At 49.1% G+C, this 19,819-nt stretch overlaps 1 protein-coding gene across 5 annotated transcripts in view; it reads right to left on the bottom strand.

The window, feature by feature from the left end:
- The window catches only part of STK24 (serine/threonine kinase 24), a 101,357-nt gene extending 82,428 nt beyond the window's left edge, over positions 1 to 18,929 (bottom strand). For 2 of the 5 annotated variants that reach the window (XM_089899219.1, XM_089899220.1), the window contains exon 1: positions 18,525 to 18,714. Coding sequence is in view for 3 of the 5 variants with exons in the window: in XM_089899218.1 (XP_089755344.1) it covers positions 5,210 to 5,365 (156 nt within the window). In the remaining 2 variants the exon portion in view is untranslated. Of the gene's footprint in view, positions 1 to 5,209; positions 5,431 to 18,524 lie in introns of those variants that run through there. The other 3 variants (XM_089899217.1, XM_022576902.2, XM_089899218.1) reach the window with 3 other exon arrangements.
- Positions 18,930 to 19,819: the final 890 nt, after the last annotated feature.

Below are 19,819 nucleotides of genomic sequence, written 5' to 3'. Positions count from 1 at the left end.
CCATTAAGGAGACACCACCTGATTGAAACCCCCATCATACTTCCTCTTCCTTTTTCAGCACTTTTATCATACTCCAAACAAAAAGCTTTCCCATACTTTCTCTTCCCCATTATCTCAGGAAGGAGGAGGGGAAGGAAAAACCGTAACCTTACTCATGTACACCAGTCACCCCAAACTTCAGCCAATTCTAGGAACAGATCTCTTCTGCCTGGAGTGCCCTTTACCCACTACAGCCCCTTAAAGAACTTCTCAAATACATACCCACATGCCACCTCCTCCAGGAGGGCTTCCTTTCTTTCACCCACTTTTTGGTTAATATCACCCTGTACCACCAGCACTCGCCAGAGTCTGCCAATGCCAGGCTATAAGCACATTAAGGACAGCAGGCGCAGCTCGCCCCCTTGCCCAGCCCCGAGCATGGTGCATTAAGCACAGCAGACATCCACTAAGTCTCTGTTGGCTGAAGAATGAGCATCATGGCTCATCAGGAGTATTAAAAGCACTTAAGTGCTGGTAGAAATTGGACTGCTTAAAGGGTCTTCGTTAGAGGTTAGTGACATTTCTGATGGAACTGCTGTGAAAGGGAAGAAAAAAACATCAAATGGAATTCCCAGCCTTCCCTTCAGTTCTAAATGCAAGACAGTGAACAATCCTTTGCAATTAAGGCAACCACAGACTCCTTGCCTTCAACGTTAGTTACCCCTGGGGAATAAAATCATACAGTTCTGCACTGTTCGATTTTGTTTTTTTACCATTAGTTATATATTACTTCTATAATATTTTAAATAAATTAAAATTTGTAACAGCTCAATTTTTAGAAGGAATCTTTATGGGGCGGGGGTGGTGGGGGGGGCACCATGTGGTATTTTCCCTTCTTAAAATCCCCAACAGCCTCCCACAGGAACTGGAATTATGGCAAGGGACTGAGACCGTGAGGACCAAACCGAGCTCAGGATTGCAGAAGCTAATGAGGAAAAAATGGCACATATTCACAGAACAATATTTCAGCAGAATCCAAACGACATGCTTTAAAAACACCCTCCTTGATTTTTAGGGCAGTGAAACTATTCTGTATACTAGAAGGGTGGACACATGTCCTTATACATTTATGAAAACCCACAGAATGCACAACAGCAGTGAACCCTAACATAAACTATGGACTTCGGGTGATAATGGTGTGTCAATGGAGGGCCATCCCTCATAAAAAGTATAATCTGGGGCAGGACAGCGACGGGCGGCAGAGTACCCGGGAAAATCTCTGCATCTTCCACTCAATTCTTTTTGTGACCCGAAACTGCTCGAAAAAATAAAGTCTATTTTTAAAAATGAGTATCTTCATTGTTCCAGTCACCCACTCCCCCAAAGAGCCCATACTTCCCCAGAACACTTAGTGCCCACTACTCTTTACAGAATTTTTAAATGGGCCATTTCACTTTAATTATTAAAATTACCTCTGGCTAAAACTGTAATAAATCAGGAGTTCTGATTTAACCTGCCAAGTTTTATAAATTGACATCTCCAGACCCCCAAGTATTCTAAAACATCGTGCCTCTTAAGAGATTAAACTAAACCAACTAGATAGATCCAACTCCAAAGTCCCCTTCTCGTTTCAAACTGGCATTTTAGGATGCTTCAGCTGTACAAATATTAAAGAAAATTATTTTAATAACATAATCCCCAAACAACCCATCCCCAACACGGCTTTCATTTTTCCTGATTACTCTCCAGGGCTCACCAGGCCGGTAAGAAGCACCACAGGAACCCTAGCACCACCCATGTGGGGTAAAACGAAAGCCTGTCTGGTTTAGAGTTAACTAGAGGCTTCTACAGCAATTTCTGCCCGTGTAACCAAACGCTAAGATGTCTGAACAACATCCTTGTTAAATTCTGCTACCCAGTTCATTCAAAAGTTACTTACTTCAGGCATGACATTCATTAAACTACACATTAAAGAGCGTCAGGGTCAAAATTAAGTATATACTAGGTATTTGGAACTCTGGCATATGACTTATCTAATAAAACTCCCATCACCCAAGAAACTACAAGCTGCTCTCGACTTCCCGGCAATCAGCTCATGAACTGCTCCCACTGATAACAGACAGCCACACAGCGCCCCTCCCTGCCCATCCACCCACCCTGGGACCAGGGGTGGAAATCCCTGACGCTGTGACAGAAGAGTTCAGAGTAGAAGGCCTCACAGTGAATGACAGCTGAAGCAGGTAGAGTACCCAGGTGCCTGTGAGATCTGGAACTCGGGCTCCTCCCTTTCCAATCACCCTCCCCACGGTGCTCACACCCGTTCTCGTATTGCTAACCACCCCCTGATGACCTGATTCATAAATCACCAGCCTCGGTCCCTAGCCTGGACTCTTCCCCCAAGCTCCAGACCCAGGCATGTAACCACCTATTCCTTTCCTCCACCTACATTCCAGGCAACTGAACAGAACTTCTTATCTGTGTAGGTTCTTCATCATCTATGCCAATCGATGGCCCCATGATTCATTCACCCACACACCCAGGCCAGATCCCTAGAGGCCATCTTAGGATTCCTCCTTCCCTCCATCACCCTCTTCGCCCAGCCGGCCCATTCTGCCCAGGGCTCCCTCTTGAATCCCATCCAGCCACCGATGCCTCCGTCCAGTCCCGCATCAGTGGTCTCCTACCTGAGGGACCAGCCTCTGCCCTCTCCAGTCCAAGTGCCAAACTTTCAAAACAAAATTGGTCTCATTCTGCCACTGCAAACATTCCTGGGAATTTTGCATCACCTAACAGGCTGAAGCCCAAACCAGTCAGCATTGTCCTTTATGAGCTGGTCCCCAACTACCTCTTCAACTTCATCTCTCTTGTTCTCTTTTTTCCTTAAAGTCCAGCAAAACTGAATCCGTTGCACTTTTCCAAACACTCTGTGCTATTTAATAAAAAACAAAACAAAGAAACAACTCTCACGCTTTTGAACATTCTATTGTCTGGATTCCTTCTGCCTTTTTAAATAAAAAAAGAGCTCAGGCATCATTTCCTTTATTGAGGTTCAAACTGCCACCTCTCGATATAATTACTCCTTCCTCTTGTGTTTCTTCTGAGCCTTATACTTCCTTCTACAACTGCATTTATCCCAGAGAAAAGTATCTTTACACACGTGCCTCTGCTCTTAGACTGTAAGCCTCCTGAACACAGGGTTATCATTTATCTTCCTAATCCCAATGCCAGCACAGTGTCCAACACATGGCAAATCCCTCTACAGCCCTAAGCGTCATTCCTGTATCATGCCATCAATTTTTCACTGCCTAATATTCTACCTATTAGATATCTATTTAGATCAACACACATTCTTTCTTCCTCTAAGACTGCTACTTTTATGAACTAGTATAAATGCTTTTCCAACATCTACCTAAAATCAATTTTAAAATGAAGAATAGGAATTTTCATTGAGAACTTCTCAATGAAATGTAGCAAAGAGCTGCAGTATCAGGAAGGCATTAAAGGGTGAAGAACAAAGGTACTGGTGGTAACAGTGAGGCGCAGCACAGCACAAGAGACCAATCTGAACTCAGAAATGTTGCACGGGACCAGTTCTGCACCAAGAAAAGTAAAGTCTTCCTTCTTCTCCAACTCTCTTATACTAACTAACTTCCTGCCTTCAGAACCAGGAAGTCATGGTTCAGTTAGGCTTTTCTAAGTTAGCCTCAGAACTTAATCACCATTTATAAATTCATTTCTGTAAGAAAATGTGTGGGACTTCTAACCAACACACTTACAAGTGAAATCTGAAATGTACTTGGGAACTGCCCATAGTTTAAACTTTATTTCTGACACGTGAAAACATCTGCTTCTTTTTGCATCAAACTGTAACAGCAGTGATCATGAAAACAGATTACAAGTAAAAACATTAATAAATCCCTTATTAATTTTTTGTTTTATAAAATAAATGGCCACACTGACTACATCACTACCTAGTATTTCAGCTTAAAATAGCAAAGATGTTTTCGAAGTCTGACAACAGGTCCTCTTTTTCTTTCATTGTACTTTTATGCAACAAGTTTCCCTTTCCATGATCACTCTTGTAAGACTTAAATAACTAAAGGCAATCAGTCACACAATAAAGAAAAAATTGCTTTAATCTGAATAAAGAAAAAAAGAAAAACGGTTCTAGAAAAATTCAGTAATGCTCTACTTTCATACTACTGACTTGTATTTCTCCTTAAGTTTTTCCATTCATCAAATATATATGGTAGAAGGGCAGCAGCACAGGTCCACGCCCCTAAACCCAAATCTCCAAAGTCTCTAAAAACCAAGAGTTTTTCATGACTCCCTCGGAGGGGAGGTCTAAACTGATCTGAATCCACGTGGCAGGAAAACCTGAAGTGATGCGGGGCTATTCGGAGCCCCGGTCCCCGAAGCCAGGCGCCCGTGGTCAGCACGGGCACCACCACCGCCCGCAGACCCTCGCTAACATGTGCGCCTTGGGTGGGAAGAAAACACGTACAAGTGATATGCGTGATTTCAGTGACTACAGCCCCGTCACTCAGAACGCATCCACTATCAAATGGGTAAAAAGCACACCCATCCTCTTGGTGCGGGGAGCCAGAATGTGCATTCACAGCAGTAATTTTAAGTCACCGTATTTGCACCTGTTATTGTCCCGTGAATTTCTACATCTTCTACAACTTTTCATTAAATCAAAGACTAAAGAGAGACATGCAGGATATAAACTATTTTAAAACTGGAATGTTGATAACATATACGAAATATTCATCTGAAGAACACAGTCCAGCCAGGCAGGATTCCCACTGTTCCACTTGTTCCATCCACCGCAGAGAGGAGCCCGGAAAGGAGTGGTCCTGTGGTTCTGAATTAATGCTCACATGAACACGTGTGTACACAAGCAGAGTCTCTGTGGGCCCCCATCCACACGTAGGGTCCTCTGTTTAGGACACAACTGCTGCAGGGGCAAGGGGCCCAGCATGAATACGTAATACCCCTTGGTGAGTGTCTGGCTTACTGACGTAAGTGAAGCAATCACCTACAAACACTCATGAAATAACCACCACAGTGCTTTCCAGTAACACTGTTGTGGGAGGAGAAGGATGGCTAATTTTTCCTTCTCCAAAGGCAAAATGAAAGCAGCAAGGTAATTCTATCTAACCAGCAGAACCAAACAGGAATGTGCTCTGACTAGAACTCCGTGTCCTAAGGATGGGGCATGCCTTACCCCAAAGAGGTGAGTCAGAAATGCCATTAAAATCATCACAGGGCTTCCCCGGTGGCGCCGTGGTTGAGAATCCGCCTGCCGATGCAAGGGACACAGGTTCGTGCCCCGGTCCGGGACGATCCCACATGCTGCGGAGCGGCTGGGCCTGTGAGCCATGGCCGCTGAGCCTGCGCGTCCGGAGCCTGTGCTCCACGACGGGAGAGGCCACAACAGTGAGAGGCCTGTGTACCGCAAAAAAAAAAAAAATCATCACAAGGAAATTTCGTGAAAATGGGGGACGATATTTACCATCCAATTCTGAGTGGAAAACAATGTACGAAACAATGCCTGGAAAACAGCTCTATTCAAGTAGTGGGATTACAGACGCTTGTGCTTTAAAAACAGTTTAGTGGTGGATGGACTGAAGGGTGTTTTTCCATTTCTGCACCCATCTTCAGACACCCACTTCACACTGTCTTTTACAAGACTATGTGTAGACAACATGGCCAGTCTGGGGAGGGAGTTCCAACTCTGCAGGAGACAAGCACCCAGAAGCCCTCCCTCAAAGGGCCTTCGCGGCACACAGCCCCCGACTGAAACGAGAGGGATCACCGCTGCTCTGATGCATGAGGACGAATCAAGAGAGGGATCATTTTTGTGGAATTTCAAAAACCGCCTTGTTTAGTGGCTGTAGCTAACATATTAAGAAATAATCTATGCAACAGACTAGGTATAAAAACATTGAGAATTATACCATTTTGAAAAGGCTTAAGGACTTCCCTGGTGGCGCAGTGGTTAACAATCCACCTGCCAATGCAGGGTACACGGGTTCGAGCCCTGGTGTAGGAGGATCCCACATGCCGCGGAGCAACTAAGCCCGTGCGCCACAACTACTGAGCCTGTGCTCTAGAGCCCGCGAGCCACAAGTACTGAGCCCGCGTGCCACAACTACTGAAGACCGCACGCCTAGAGCCCGTGCTCTGCAATAAGAGAAGCCACCGTGATGAGAAGCCCACGCACCGCAAAGAAAAGTAGCCCCCGATCGCAGCAACTAGAGAAAGCCCGCGAGCAGCAACGAAGACCCAACGCAGCCAAAGATAAATAAAAATAAATCTAAAAAAAAGAATAATTTGCAACTTAAAAAATAAATAAATAAAAAGGCTTAAAAGTATTTTACTACCTTCATAACAATTAATTTTCAGGACCTTGAGGGTTTTGTTCCTTTTGGAAATATAAGAGAAATAAAAAAAAAAACATTTTAGATGCACACGCATATATGAATATTTACTTATTTATTTTGGGAGAAAGGCTGTGAAGGCCTCCTCTCAAGAAGCATTTTGCTTCACATAAGCAGTAATTCATCCAAGAGAAAGAGAACATGTAGATCCCTGGGAAAACTGCTTTTCCATTAAAAACTATTTTAAACCATGTGATCACTTTCAACTATGACGGCTTCACGGTACGGGGAAATGGAGTTCCATCCTGCAATAGCCAGGGCCACAGGTTCACGCTGCTGGCGGTAACAGCCCCAGGCCCGCTGCGGAGGGTGGCCTGAGACCTCCACCACTGTCAGGTGCACAGATCCCATCACTTCCTGCCTGCTGCACAGATAAACACAGGCAGCCTGTGTCCCCAGGCCAGGAAGCACAAGCAGTTTCACTTCATGTAAGCACTTCATTTTTTCTTAAAGAAGACAATTGGGAGGAAGGCATTCTGAATGACACAAACAAGCGCTTTTACAAACACTTCAAATTCTTTATTAACAAAGGAAAGAGAAGAGCCCAAACCTCATAACTACCTTTCCAGACACAGTCCATCCCCCAAGTCTGCTTAATATGCCACTTACCCTTATACCGGAAAAAGCCATACAGCGAACTGCAAAAAAATTACCACACACTTAAAAAAAAAAAAAAAAAGTCTCCCTGGGCTTCCCTGGTGGCGCAGTGGTTGAGAGTCCGCCTGCCGATGCAGGGGACGCGGGTTCGTGCCCCGGTCCGGGAAGATCCCACATGCCACGGAGCGGCTGGGCCCGTGAGCCAAGGCCGCTGAGCCTGCGCGTCTGGAGCCTGTGCTCTGCAACGGGAGAGGCCAAAACAGTGAGAGGCCCGCGTACCGCAAAAAAAAAAAACAAATCAACTATTTATACATAAAAGCACAAAATCTCTGACAAACCAAACATTAAAAAGACTATTGGTCCGCAACAGTATTCTCAGTTCAGAGACACATGTACATCTTCAGTTAAGTGCTAAGCGGAACAACTACCACAAAAGAAAATCGATTTTGCCCCAAGGAGGCCACTCGTTTCCTAGCTGTCCCCTCCCTCCACCAGCAGGTGTTCCTCACGGGCCTAGCATCACGGGGGAGCTGGACCGACTGATGGTGGGGACCTTCCCTGAAGGTCTGCCCTTACAATCCAATTAAGAAAAAAAAAAGGCAACAGAACACAAATACTAACGGCTCACCAGGGGTTACTGGGCAGAGGACTCTGGGGTGACCCTGCGGGGCAGGCAGGCTCTCCCGCGGGGCGAGGCGGTGGGAACACAGCGCACAAGGAAGCCGGGTAGGAACACGAGGCTCTGAGTTCTGAGCTGGAGCTTATGTTTGGTCAGGAAGCCACCACAGGTTTTTAAGCAGGGAGTGACATGATGAAAACAGCTGAGAGATGATCCTGGCAACGCTGTGGAGGAGCTTCAGGCTCAGGGCTTCTGTCCTGGCTCAGGGTTTTCCAAAAGAACAATGAAGGCTAGTTCTGAGAGCTGCATTTCTTAAAAAATAAGGTTCCAAAGTCAAAAAGACATGGAGCACACATCTTCCTCTGCCCCCTAACAGGTGTGCAATACATGCTACCATAGTAAAAATTCTAACAATTCTTTCAATTAAAAAGCCTATTCAATTTTCAAAGTTAGACCTGTGGTTCCGAAGTCAGGCTCTGAAATACACACCCTGAGTCGCAAGCACTGACTTTCCATGACTTTCCACTGAGCTGCTCTTCAAATGGGCACCGCTGTATGGGGCTCCCAGGGGGAGCAACAGGGATTTAAGGATTTTTAATTTTGCAGTGCAGCGGTTCTCAAAGTGTGGTCCCTGAGACAGCCACACACCTGGCAACTTGTTAGAAATGCAAACTCCACCAAGCCCTCCAGGTGACTGATGAGCATAAAAGCTGAAATCTCAAAAGCACTGTTAGATTATAGTGTACTGTTTTCAGTTAATATTTCCGCACAGTTCAAAACAACCTGGGCAACACCTGAGAGGTAACAAACAGAAGTCAAAGGCTGCCATCCCTCCCCAAGGGCAGCATGAGGGCTCAGCAGAGACGACGACGAGAAACAGAACAGGGACCAGTCACCTCCCCCTACTCCCACAATCCTAAATTCCAGGAAGTCAATTAAGAATAACACTGGGGGGCTTCCCTGGTGGCGCAGTGGTTAAGAGTCCGCCTGCCGATGCAGGGGACACGGGTTCGTGACCCCGTCCGGGAAGATCCCACATGCTGCGGAGTGGCTGGGCCCATGAGCCATGGCCGCTGAGCCTGCACGTCCGGAGCCTGTGCTCCGCAACAGGAGAGGCCACAACAGGGAGAGGCCCACGTACCGCAAAAAAAAAAAAAAAAAAAGAATAACACTGGGACATGAACGAAGTCTTCTCCAAACGTGAAAAAACAAAATCATGGAAATAAAAGTGACCAAAATACCATGAGTGACCAGCCCTGAACTGGGCCGGTCTCAGGGAAGCTGGAGGCACAATTTGGTCATGAAGGACACAGCAGCCACGTCGGGGGCGGGGGCACTCTGGTGGAGGGAGGAAGAAAACACAAATGCCAGCACCAAAAGGCAGGGAGTCGGGGCTCCGCTCTCAGGGCGGCGGCCTTAGGCAGCCTTGGTCGAGTTTCATTAAGCCTCAGTTTTCTCATCTGTAAAACTGGTCTAACAGCCCTTCGCTCAGCAGAGGCCCCGAGGATTAGCCGAGGGCATAAGCTGCTCCTCCCTCCTTGTATTGGAAGGAGCGCAGTAAAATTTAGTTCCCTTCCTACAAGGCTCCCACTAAGGGCATCAACATGGGAGCGCCAAAGGACCACTTACTTTTCCCACTTATCTATTCCGGTAACACAGCGCAGCCGAAGGAAAAAGCCACCCGCCTCCTGGTAGGAACTGCTGAGGAACTGAGCAATTCTTTGTACTTACATATCTTTTTCTTTTTAAATTACCTCTCAAGAAATGTTTGGTACAATGAAAGGGCATCAAACACAGGAAAGAAATGCTCAAACAAGACCTTTCTACAGCAGGTTCTCAGTTCACCAGGAGTTCAGGTAGTAATTTAACAACTTTGAGTCAACCGCACTGAAATTGATCTTAAAGTGATACTGGGAAACTGTACCTAAAATAGCTGCTGACCAACACCCAGTCCCCAAGCTCTGGATTACTTTCATTTCCACTAGTTTATCACTGTACGTTTCTACCTCCAAAGGTACTCTGTTCTAAGTAGGAAGCACAGTCTTGGAGCCACGTACCCACTAACGCGAGCGTTTGAGGAGCAACACCGAGCCACGCGCGGGATTCCCGAGTCCAAGGCGCCTGGTCCCCACACACGTGCAGACTGGGTCCCCCAGGGGCACCTGACCCACCCTGGCGGCGGCGCTGCCAGCTTCTCAGGAAGCCTACACTCAATCCCGGACCAAGGCTGCACCCCCAAAACATCAGTCGACTTAAGCAAATGTTCCTCCAACAAGATACCGTGGGGCGCCCTGAAAACGGTTCTGTGCCCACAGAATCCCGAGACTAGAAAATGAGAGACAGAGGGGAAGAAAGCATTCAAGTCGGGGAGGCGGAGGTCACAGACAAGACACATGGAAAAACGAGGGTGTGTGTACACTGCCTTTTTCTTACACAGAGAAACCAGAAGGCAACACGTGATGAAGAGGACTGCGGTTCAGGAGTCCCTCCCCACCCCACGGACCGGGCGGTCCTGACCTTGGAATTCAAATTCTGTTCATTCATCTATAAATTGAAGAGAGTGATTTCCAGGTAGAGAGCACACGCTGAGCATAAGATCTACTTTGGTCAATCCTGAAACCCCATTGAAATCACAGTACAAAGAGGGTTTTCTTAAAAAAGGCTTTAAACCTCCACGTACCAGGAGGGGAGAGAACACCCACAGCAAGAAAATTCCAGAAGCTGGAAAGTGGGTGGTGGAAAGAAAGATGGGGAAGACGGCAAATGCTAAGCTCGAGGCAGGGAAAGCAGAGAATCAACTGCACCCCACCCTGCCGAATCCCCAGGGGAGCAGTGACTGCAAGTCCTGCAGAAGCAGTGGAACACCCAGATGGCCTGCCCACTGCCCACAGCCAGGAAGCTGCCCCGTGCCTCCCCAGGAAAGGAAACTGAAAGCATGTTCTCTGCAAAGGAACATGGAGTGTTTCAGGAGCGGGAGAGAAACTACACGGGGCACTGTGCCCGCTCTCGGCACCTTTCCTCATCCAGAGTGAGTCTCAGGCGGGAGGAGGGACCACAAGCGGAGGGGACGCAGGTTCGTGCCCCGGTCCGGGAGGATCCCACATGCCGCGGAGCGGCTGGGCCCGTGAGCCATGGCCACTGAGCCTGCGCGTCCGGAGCCTGTGCTGCGCAACGGGAGAGGCCACAACAGTGAGAGGCCCACGTACCGCAAAAAAAAAAAAAAAAAAAAAAAAAGCGATAAGAAACTGACATAAGCCGTTCCTCACCTCTCATGCCCACCAGAAGCGCCTACATCACTGGGGTTGAAAAAGCCCCAGTCAGGGTTCAGACTTCCAACCAGCTTGTCCCCTACTCTGAAATATGAGTGGACATTCGAGGGTGGCCTCTACCACAAAAAACAGAAACCAAAACCAACAGGGGAGCAAAGGGGCCGTGGAGAAAGAGTATCTATTCCGAGGGAAAAAAACAACATAACTACAATTAACATAGGGAGATGAAAGCAGATATTTCAACTGAAACAAGAAAGCAACAACATTCAGAGAATCAAAAAGAGCCCTCACAATTTAAAAAACGAGCAGAAATGAAACACTCTTTGGAAGAGCTGGAAGATAAAGTTGAGACAATCTCCCTTGAAAGCCAAGGAGAAAAGACAAGAGATGGAAAATAGGTTTCAAAGGGTAAGAATACTTGAGGACCAGTCCAGAAGGTCCAGCATCCAAATAATAAAGGGTTTAAGAAAGAGTGAACACAGGAAATGGGAGAGGGAAGGGAATCAAAGAAACAATTCAACGAAAAGACGTGAGTTGTCTGATTAAGGGCCTATGAAGTACCTGTCACAAAAAATAAAAGAAGACCCACATCATGATGAAACTTCAGATTACAAAGAAAAAATTCAGATCTTAAGAAATTCAGGAAAAATGAAACAGCTTGCACGCATAGATTCCGGTATCGGTGTGGCGTTGCATTCCTCAACAGCAACACTGCAAGCTAAAACACAGTGGAGCTGATGTCACAATTCTGAAGGAAATAATTTCCACCCCATGACTAAACGCCATGCCAAAATATCAATCGAGGGGAAAGGCAAAAATAAGAAACTTGCAGATACCCAAGACCTCAAAAAAACCTACCTCCCATGCACCCTATTCACAGGAAGGCCACTACAGGATATGCTCCACCAACACAGTCACGGAAACCAAGAAAGATGGCAGGAGACACAGAAAACAAGCCATCCCGAGAGAGCAGCCCAAGGAATCCCGAGGATGAAGGCAGAGGATGAGGGATGGCAGAGGGGATGCCAGCGATACAGGTTAGGAGGCTCATAGGAAGGAGTCTCCCTCCAGAGGAGGGAAATGGACAGACAGCCTGTGTGCCTCACCTGAAATGCCCAAGAGGAGGTTTCAACAACTGGCAGTGGGTTTGGGGTTGAATAAGTTATAAGTGCTGCTACAGAGTAAATGTTTATGCTCCCTCCCCAAAATCATATGGTGAGACCCAACCCTCAATGTGATGGAGGTGATCAGGTCATGAGGGTGGAGCCCTCAGGATTGGGATTGCTGCCCTTATAAGGAGACCTCCCAGAGCACCCCCCCCCGCTTTGCCCTGTGAGAACACAGCCAGAAGCAGGCCCTCAAAAGACTCAAAATCTGCCAGACCCTTGATCTTGGGCTTCCAAGCCTCCAAAATTGTGAGAAATGTTTGTTGTTTAAGCCACTCAGTCTACAGTATTTTGTAACAGCAGCCCAAACAGACTAAGACAATTACATTTCCAAAAAAATAAATAAATAAACTTCCAAACAAGATTCGAAAAGTAATCCTGGTTTACTCATGGCTGGCTGGGCTTAGTGGCTGGGCTTAGTGTTTCCACAGTCATGTTAATGTACACACGAATCTAACTGAAGTCACCAGCATAAGTGCACTGGGCACAGGGAGGAGAGGGACACGGGAGCAGCGAAGGAGGCAAGGACACGAGAACTAAATCCTCATCTTCAGGGTCCGAAGTCTACTGACAATGCCTGAAACTAGGGAAAAAAGAAACAGCGATTTTTAAATGCTCTTTGTGAACAAAGAAGTAACAACAACTGACAGCAAAGAGGATGGAAGGGGCCGCCTTGGGAGGGGGTGAGGGGAGGAAATGGACGCCAAGGGCAAGGAACTGCTCTCTCCCAACAACCCTCACCACGTGCATAACTTTTCAAATAAAAACTAAACAAAAATCCTAAGTAATTAATAGAAGACAAAGGATGTGGACCTACACGGTCCTTTCAAATCTTAGGGCCAGAAAGTCTTTTTAAAAACAGGAAGAGACTTGGCAGGAAGATAAACACGGGCTACGTATTTGGTAAGCATTAATGTAAAACTCCAAAAGTTCCCACAATGTATTCCGATACCAACAGGGCTCCTTCTATTGACCAAGACCCTCCTGAAAATATAACGGAAGGTCTGTAAGTGGACAGTGCCATCCCCCGGGGGGGGGTGCACACCAAGTGCCTTTGTAACACACAACCAGGATGCTTTATGCCTTGTCGCAAGCAAAGGTACACCTCATCTTATTTTCCCTCCTCTAAATCTTGGAAACCAGGGAGCCATTTAGGATTAGGGAACGCGGCTTCCACCCCAGGAGCCAGGTGCTGTAAGAGCTCTAGTTTTTCCCCTTCTCAAAGCATTGAGCTCTGAGAGTTTGAAAGGTATTGCACTGCAAAAAACGGGACTTACGGCAGGGAAACGACCAGTCGGATGACAGTGCTTGACTCTGAGTGGCAATAGAGGGGTAAGAGTCCACTTCTATTTCCTGCGCTCATACCCGCCACAAGATTCCATTAATGATGACAGTGCTGAGCCCAAGCACCAAAAAAAGCCACAGCAGGACTGGGTTGGGTGTGGTCCATTTCCTGTAGGTATGGAGTTTCCCAGCAGGCAATTCTGAATCACAGGGAGAAATCACCCGAAAAGAGAGCAACGCGGCCCAAAGATCCTCAGGCTCCTGGACCCTGGCCTCGGTGTGGCTGTAAATTACAGTAGGAAGAAGCAACAGCTACCAACAGGCTCATTTCTTCAGAAACTCCTCACACAGCATCTCGCACCAAAGTCCTGGGAAACTGTTCAACTCAAAAGCCGCGTCAAGTCGCATCAAATAAGTAAACTCCGCTCCACACACCAGAAGAGTTAACTCAAAGATGACCACAAAAATGACAAAAAGGAACAAGAAAGCAACGATGCCACGTACCCGTAGCTACCCTCCGCTGGCACACGGTGCTGCGTTAGCAGCCTAGAAAAGTCTAATCCGACCAATTTCTACTTGAAGGTCACTGGTTGTATGCGAAATACTATCAAGAACATTCCCTGATACGGGATTAGAACCAAAATGTCCTGGACTCCTCCAAGGTGTTTTCTATTTTAATCTTCCGACGACCCTCCCCCTCCCAAACTGACTTTAAGCAAAACAAATTCTTAACACTGTTAAATTTTGGTGATAGAGAAGAGGGAATATGAAGTCTTGAAATGCGTATTTAAAAAAAAAACACCTTAAATATAGGCTACTAACAATAACAGAGAATGTGTCTTTATTTTCCTTATAGCATAGAGCATGGGAAAAGGTCAAAAGCAAGGGGCGTGAAGGAGACTAATAAAGTATAAAATGTTGGCTAAGAGTTCACATTACAAGGTTTGAGGCAACCTTGCTGAAAGGTCCACCTGCGCTGCAGGTGGACACGAGACCCTCCCACCATTTCAGCCTCCTCCTCTCGCCATCCTGGGGGCCTCTCGCCCAGAGAGCCACCGCCGCCTTCCCAGCAGCAGCCAGCGCTCCCAGCATCCTTCCACCTTGGCCCACCACGTGCCCGGAGGAAGCAGCGTCCGGACAGTGCGCCGCCCTAGGCGGCGGGGAACGCAGGCCCCCTCCCCGGCTGCCGCCCCTCCAGCTCCAGGGCCCCGGCTGGGCGCCGCGAGTCCGCCCTCGCACCCCGCGCCCTGCTCTCTGCGCACACCTCCCCGGCTCATCTGAACCTTCTCGGGGAGAGCACCCCAGTCGGCCCTTGCTAGGCTGCTGACCTCCTGAGCACCGGCCAGGAGGAGGGTCTCACCTACACCTGCCGCGGCTGCTGGGGAAATGCGCCGCAAGGACGCGGCTCCTCGCCCAGTCCAACGCTGGACCACCACCTCACAAATACCCTGAACGTCCACACCCGCAGAGGAAAAAGTACCAGAGCTCTTCAGGCAAGATTAAATGCAGCTGTCCTTCTGTTTGTCTTCACCTCCCAGATTTCCAGAGCGCACAGGTTTCCCCAGGGTAAGGAAGAGCACTGGAGAAAAGTTCCCAACTCACCCAAACTGGCCATTAAACGTCTCTCTCTCTCCCCACACAGAGGGGCATTCTCAGCAAAAGGTCTCTCCAAGCAGCCAGAGAAACGCAAAGATGATGTTAATAAAGTAGAGACTTTACGTTTTCCAGCTGTTCCTGTAAACGGTCTGTACTTTCAAATATGAGAATATCTTACATATATGACATCCTCAAAACATGCTAAACTCAGGTCCTGTCATACATGTTACATATCAAATTAGTGTAATTCAGTCAGCTGTGAAATCAATTTAGTTTTGCAACAGCTCTTTTTTTTCTTCTTAATAAAATGCATCAAACAGTACATCGCAAGTAGTGAGGATCAGGGCTGTCTTCTGAAACGTTAACTTTCAGGTCTTGATGTAAAATATATTTCTTACATGGGTCACGGTCCAGAAAAGGTTTCAAGTGACTGATAAAATTCCGTTATAGAAACTTATAAACTAAAATCTAATTCTTTTTAAATTACAACTTATGCAACTAAAAGCTGATGGATGCTGCTGCCTCCAGCTGAAGCTGAATTAAATCGAGAGAAGCAACAAATGTTCAGTGAAGGACAGGGAGTAGTTAAATCCACAACTCAACCGAATTTCTTTATGTCTATTCGTAGTTACTACATTCAGTTCATGATTTCTATTTTTTTCCCCCATGCTAATATGAAACTGGGAGGGAGGTTTAAAAAAAAAAAAAAGAGGAAAGGCCCCTGGCAGCCTTCATGAAAAGGTTATTAAACAGGATCACTCATAACTCACTCAGATTTACAGTCATCAACCCTCACCGAGCACCCAGCACAACAGTGTTCAATAACGGTTGCTGACTGAACAAATAAAATACCGTATTTTAATTTCTTCAGCAAACCCAAGTTGGAATGAAAAAAGCATTACTGTTTGCTAGAGTAATAATAAAGCAATAACACAGCATGGTGAGTAAGAGAATGGGTCCTGAGGGCAGGAAAGACCTGGTTTCCAATCACAACTTTGCCACATAAGGCACTATCTCACCTTGGTCAGTTCAGTCTCTGCTGGTTTCCACGTCTAGAAAATGGCATACATTACACCTATGCCTCAAGCAGTACCAATAAGAATCAAGAGGCATAAAAATGATTTGCAAGACAATGAAAATGATGTTTTCACTGAAATTATGCTGTCATTCAGGTTTATTTTTTAAGCATCTTTGCCTAGGCTGCCTGAATTCACTCTGCTGTCTTTCTGAAATTTTTAAGCCAACTCCTTACGAACCCTCATCAGGAAATGAGAGACGAAAAAAGGGAGGTTATGGGATGTATCGGGACACAGCACAGGAGGGTTAGTACTTCTTTCCTCCTGTTTTAGCCTGGAGAGCAGTCGGAGGCAGGTGTGCCTTTAATTTAATCCTCAACGACAACTCTGAGGAAGGCCTCCCTGGGCAGGAAATAAATGTGCTGGTTGTTTTTCTTTTGGAGTGGAAGGGAGAGGGAAGGAATGTTCTTCCCCAAATGGCACACTAAAAACAATCATCATACAGTGTGTAGATGCACTTAAATACAGGGATGACTCTGTCAGAAGCCACCTTCGTGACCCTAAAACTGTAACGGCTGAAAATTTGGTTGTTTCAACCCAACAAAAATTTATCAGCCTTTCCACTGAGAAAGCAAAATAAAAACAGTTCCCTTGTAACACTACCTAGGAAATACATTTGGGAGGCCCAATTATTAAAAGAAATGTACCTTCTTTTCCCACGATTTAAGAATTCCGGCCCACACTCTTGAAGAAAAAAATTAAAAGGGGAGGACAAAAGGAGTGTTGAGACTAGACACCACCTGGTGACCATCTGATACTGACTTCAGGGCACCAGCCAGCGAGGCTTTAAGTACCTTTTTAAACTGATTCGCTTTCCACAAAAGCTGAATACCTCCATGGTAAGCTCTAAGTGAGGCAAGTGTGCTAGATTACAACCTGATTAACAGCATAAGAGTCTGTCTAAAGAAAGTACCCAGCAAATGTATTTTTTAATCATTACAAGAGGCCCTTCTTGCTCTACTGGTCAGAAATAATTTACCCAGTTCACCCTGCCTTCCTGTCTCTAAATTCAAACCAAAGCAGGAATTTTTAGGAAATACCAAGAAACCACATCTGATTTTTACCTAGTGGTCAGCAGAAGCTTAGGTTTTAAATGCGTTGTTGAGTTTAACAGCTCTTTACGTGAGATTCAAGGACAGTTTTCTTCAAGCACCGTCAAATTATTAATGTTAACTGTTACAACATTTTTTTTTAAAGAGGTTACAATTCTGGTAACTCTGTGTTCTTATTTTTCTAAATATCAAACCTGAACAATGAAATCGAGTTTTCTTTTTCAGATTTAGAGGGAGAGAAAGAGAGAAATGCTCTCTCTTTAAGGAGGGGGCAGATTCCCGGCTCCTATGGAGTCCAGGTCCGAATACTGCACTTCTCAGCCCTCAAGAGTGAGGTGGGGGAGGGGAGAGAAAATGAGCCCGTAGAACGCTGTAAAATAAATAGTGCACTGGGATGCTTGTGTTTGTTTTCTTAAAGCTCCTCTGCTCCCTTACTCGGCTAACCCGGGAGAGCCAAACTTTAAAGACATTCCCTAGCTGTACCGTCAGATTTTAATCCCAAACATTTTGCCCCCATTTACGCGCTTACAAACATTACAAATTAGCCAAGAAGGACAGTGGTTTTATCTTTCAAAGGGCTAAAAACAGTCCCCGATGGCGAAAAACCTTAAAGCATCCGTGTAAATTTGAAATTCAACTTCTCCCCCTTTACCCCACTCCAAAAAAAGTCACTGGGAGGCCAAGAGGCCACAAAGTGGCAACGGAGAGGATTTCTGGGAAGGGACTCAGCTGGATCCAATCAAGACTCCAAGCCAAAGCCCTGAGTCCCGGGATCCACACTCGAGTGCACGCTGTGCCATCGGTTCCTTCTTCCAGAAGGGTTGAAGGCTCGCACTTTCCCCTCCATCTGCACCGGGAGGAAACGCGGGGAACAGACGCGCTGGAAGTGGAGCTGGCTGTGGCACCTTCCTCCACCCCGCCCTGCCTCCTCCTCCGCCCTCCGGGCCCGGGACTAGCCGTGGCGCGCCCGAGGCCCTCCCCCGCCCCTCAACTTTACCGCCCCCTCGCCGAGGGGAACCCGGGCCTTCACCGCCCCCCGCCCGCGCCGGGGCCCTGAGAGCGAGCCGGGCCTCCGAGGGCATTTCTCCACATCACTTCTCCCCGGGAATGGGCCGGCGCGGGGCCTGCGGCTCGGGAGGCCCCAGGGGGAGAGGGAAGCGAGGAGGGCGCAGCGGCCGGCAGCCCCACATCCCCCCGCTCGATCGCCGCGACTCCCGGCCGGCGAGGGCCGCCTCCGGGCCGCGGCCCCCAGGCCCCTGCACACACGCACCCGTGTCCGCTGGGCAGGGCACCCAGGGCGCTGCGAGCACGACGCGGGAGGCCGGCGCGACCCCGGAAGGTGCAGCGTGGGGGGGGGGCCGTGTTTACACCGCCAAGTTCCCCGCTTCCGCCCCGGCCCGCGCATCCCTCCCTCCCCTCGGCGGCCCGGTCCCTGCCTACCTGCATGCCGGGCAGGCCCGACTGCACCGGGGAGTGAGCCATGGCGGTCAGGACGGCCACTTCCTGGGACGGGACGGCCGGGCCGCGGCGATCCGCGCGGGCGACGAGGCCCGCGGGCCGCGCGCAGCCCTCGGGCGGCGGGGCCGGCCGGAGCCCGAGGCCACCCCAGCCCCCGCGGGTCCCGGGCCGGGCGGCGGGCTCAGGGGCGAGCGGAGGGCCTCGTCTCCATGCACCGCACTGGGGAGGGGTTGCCAGGAGCGCGGGGTCTCCCCGCGAGCTGCCGCCGCTACTGCTGCTGCTGCTGCTCGGCTGGAACCTGGCGGCCTGGGCCCGAGCGCTGGCCGCCTGGAGCCGGAGTGGACGGGCACAGCCGGCCGAGCCCGCGAGCGCCGAGCCCGGAGCGCGCCCCGCCCCGGCCCGGCCCCCGCGCCCGCCCCCGCGGCCCGGCCGGGGACCCCGCCCCGCGCTTCCGGGAGGGGGAGGAGGCTCGCGGCCGCCCGGCGCCCTAGGCCGCAGCCGCCTGCGCCGCCGCCTGCGCCGCAACCTGCCGGAGCGGGTGGAGGTCCGCGCGTCTCCGGCGGGCTGCACCGCCTCGCAGCCGCCGGGGCGGGGCGGAGCGGAGCGGGGAGGTGGGCGCGCGGACGGGTGCGGGGAGGGGGCCTCAGTTGATGCGACCCCCCGGCCAGTGGAGCGCGGGGACCGGTCCGAGCCGGGGGTGGGCCACGTGCCCATCCCGCCCCCCAAGTACGGGCCGGTCGGGCGCCCAGCGGGTCTGGGCGGTGAGGGCGCTGTGAGTACCAGGTCTTACTCTACCACCTCTCTCCTGCCCTCCACGCCAGCCCACCCCTCTCCGCCTGGTCCCGGGGCAGCGGGCTCCAGGCGACCTTCCAGAGGGCAGAGCCTCGGGCAGGGGGACCTCGGGAGGGATAGTGCCCAGCGGAGCCTCAGCCAGTGGCCGGTTCAAAACTACCGGGGCGGAGCTTCTTCGGTGTCTGGGTGAAGTTTCCAGCCAACCCAAGGAGGAAAGCCGGAGGGGAGGCCGAGAGCTGTTAATTCCCGGTGCTTTGGCTACTGGAAAACACCCCGCTTGGAATGCTAGGAGCTGTAAACTTAGCTAAAAAGCGAGGGGGGTTGAACCCCACCATCTCTGGGCTCCGGACCAAGGCGGGGGCGTCCACCAGCGAGAAGGGAAAATGGGTGAGGGAGGGGCAAGGAGGAAGGGAAGACAATGGAAGGAAACCGTGTCTAGACTTACCCCTGACCCTCTCCCGCTCTTTCGGCTGCCTCCACCTTTT

Source organism: Delphinapterus leucas, chromosome 18 (genome assembly GCF_059928025.1).
Source record: "Delphinapterus leucas isolate spDelLeu-1000000601 "Yukka" chromosome 18, BTC_Dleu_Yukka2, whole genome shotgun sequence".
NCBI classification, from domain to species: Eukaryota; Metazoa; Chordata; class Mammalia; order Artiodactyla; family Monodontidae; genus Delphinapterus; species Delphinapterus leucas.
Note: the sequence above shows the minus strand (reverse complement) of the source record. Positions and strands in the feature narration are given on the sequence as shown.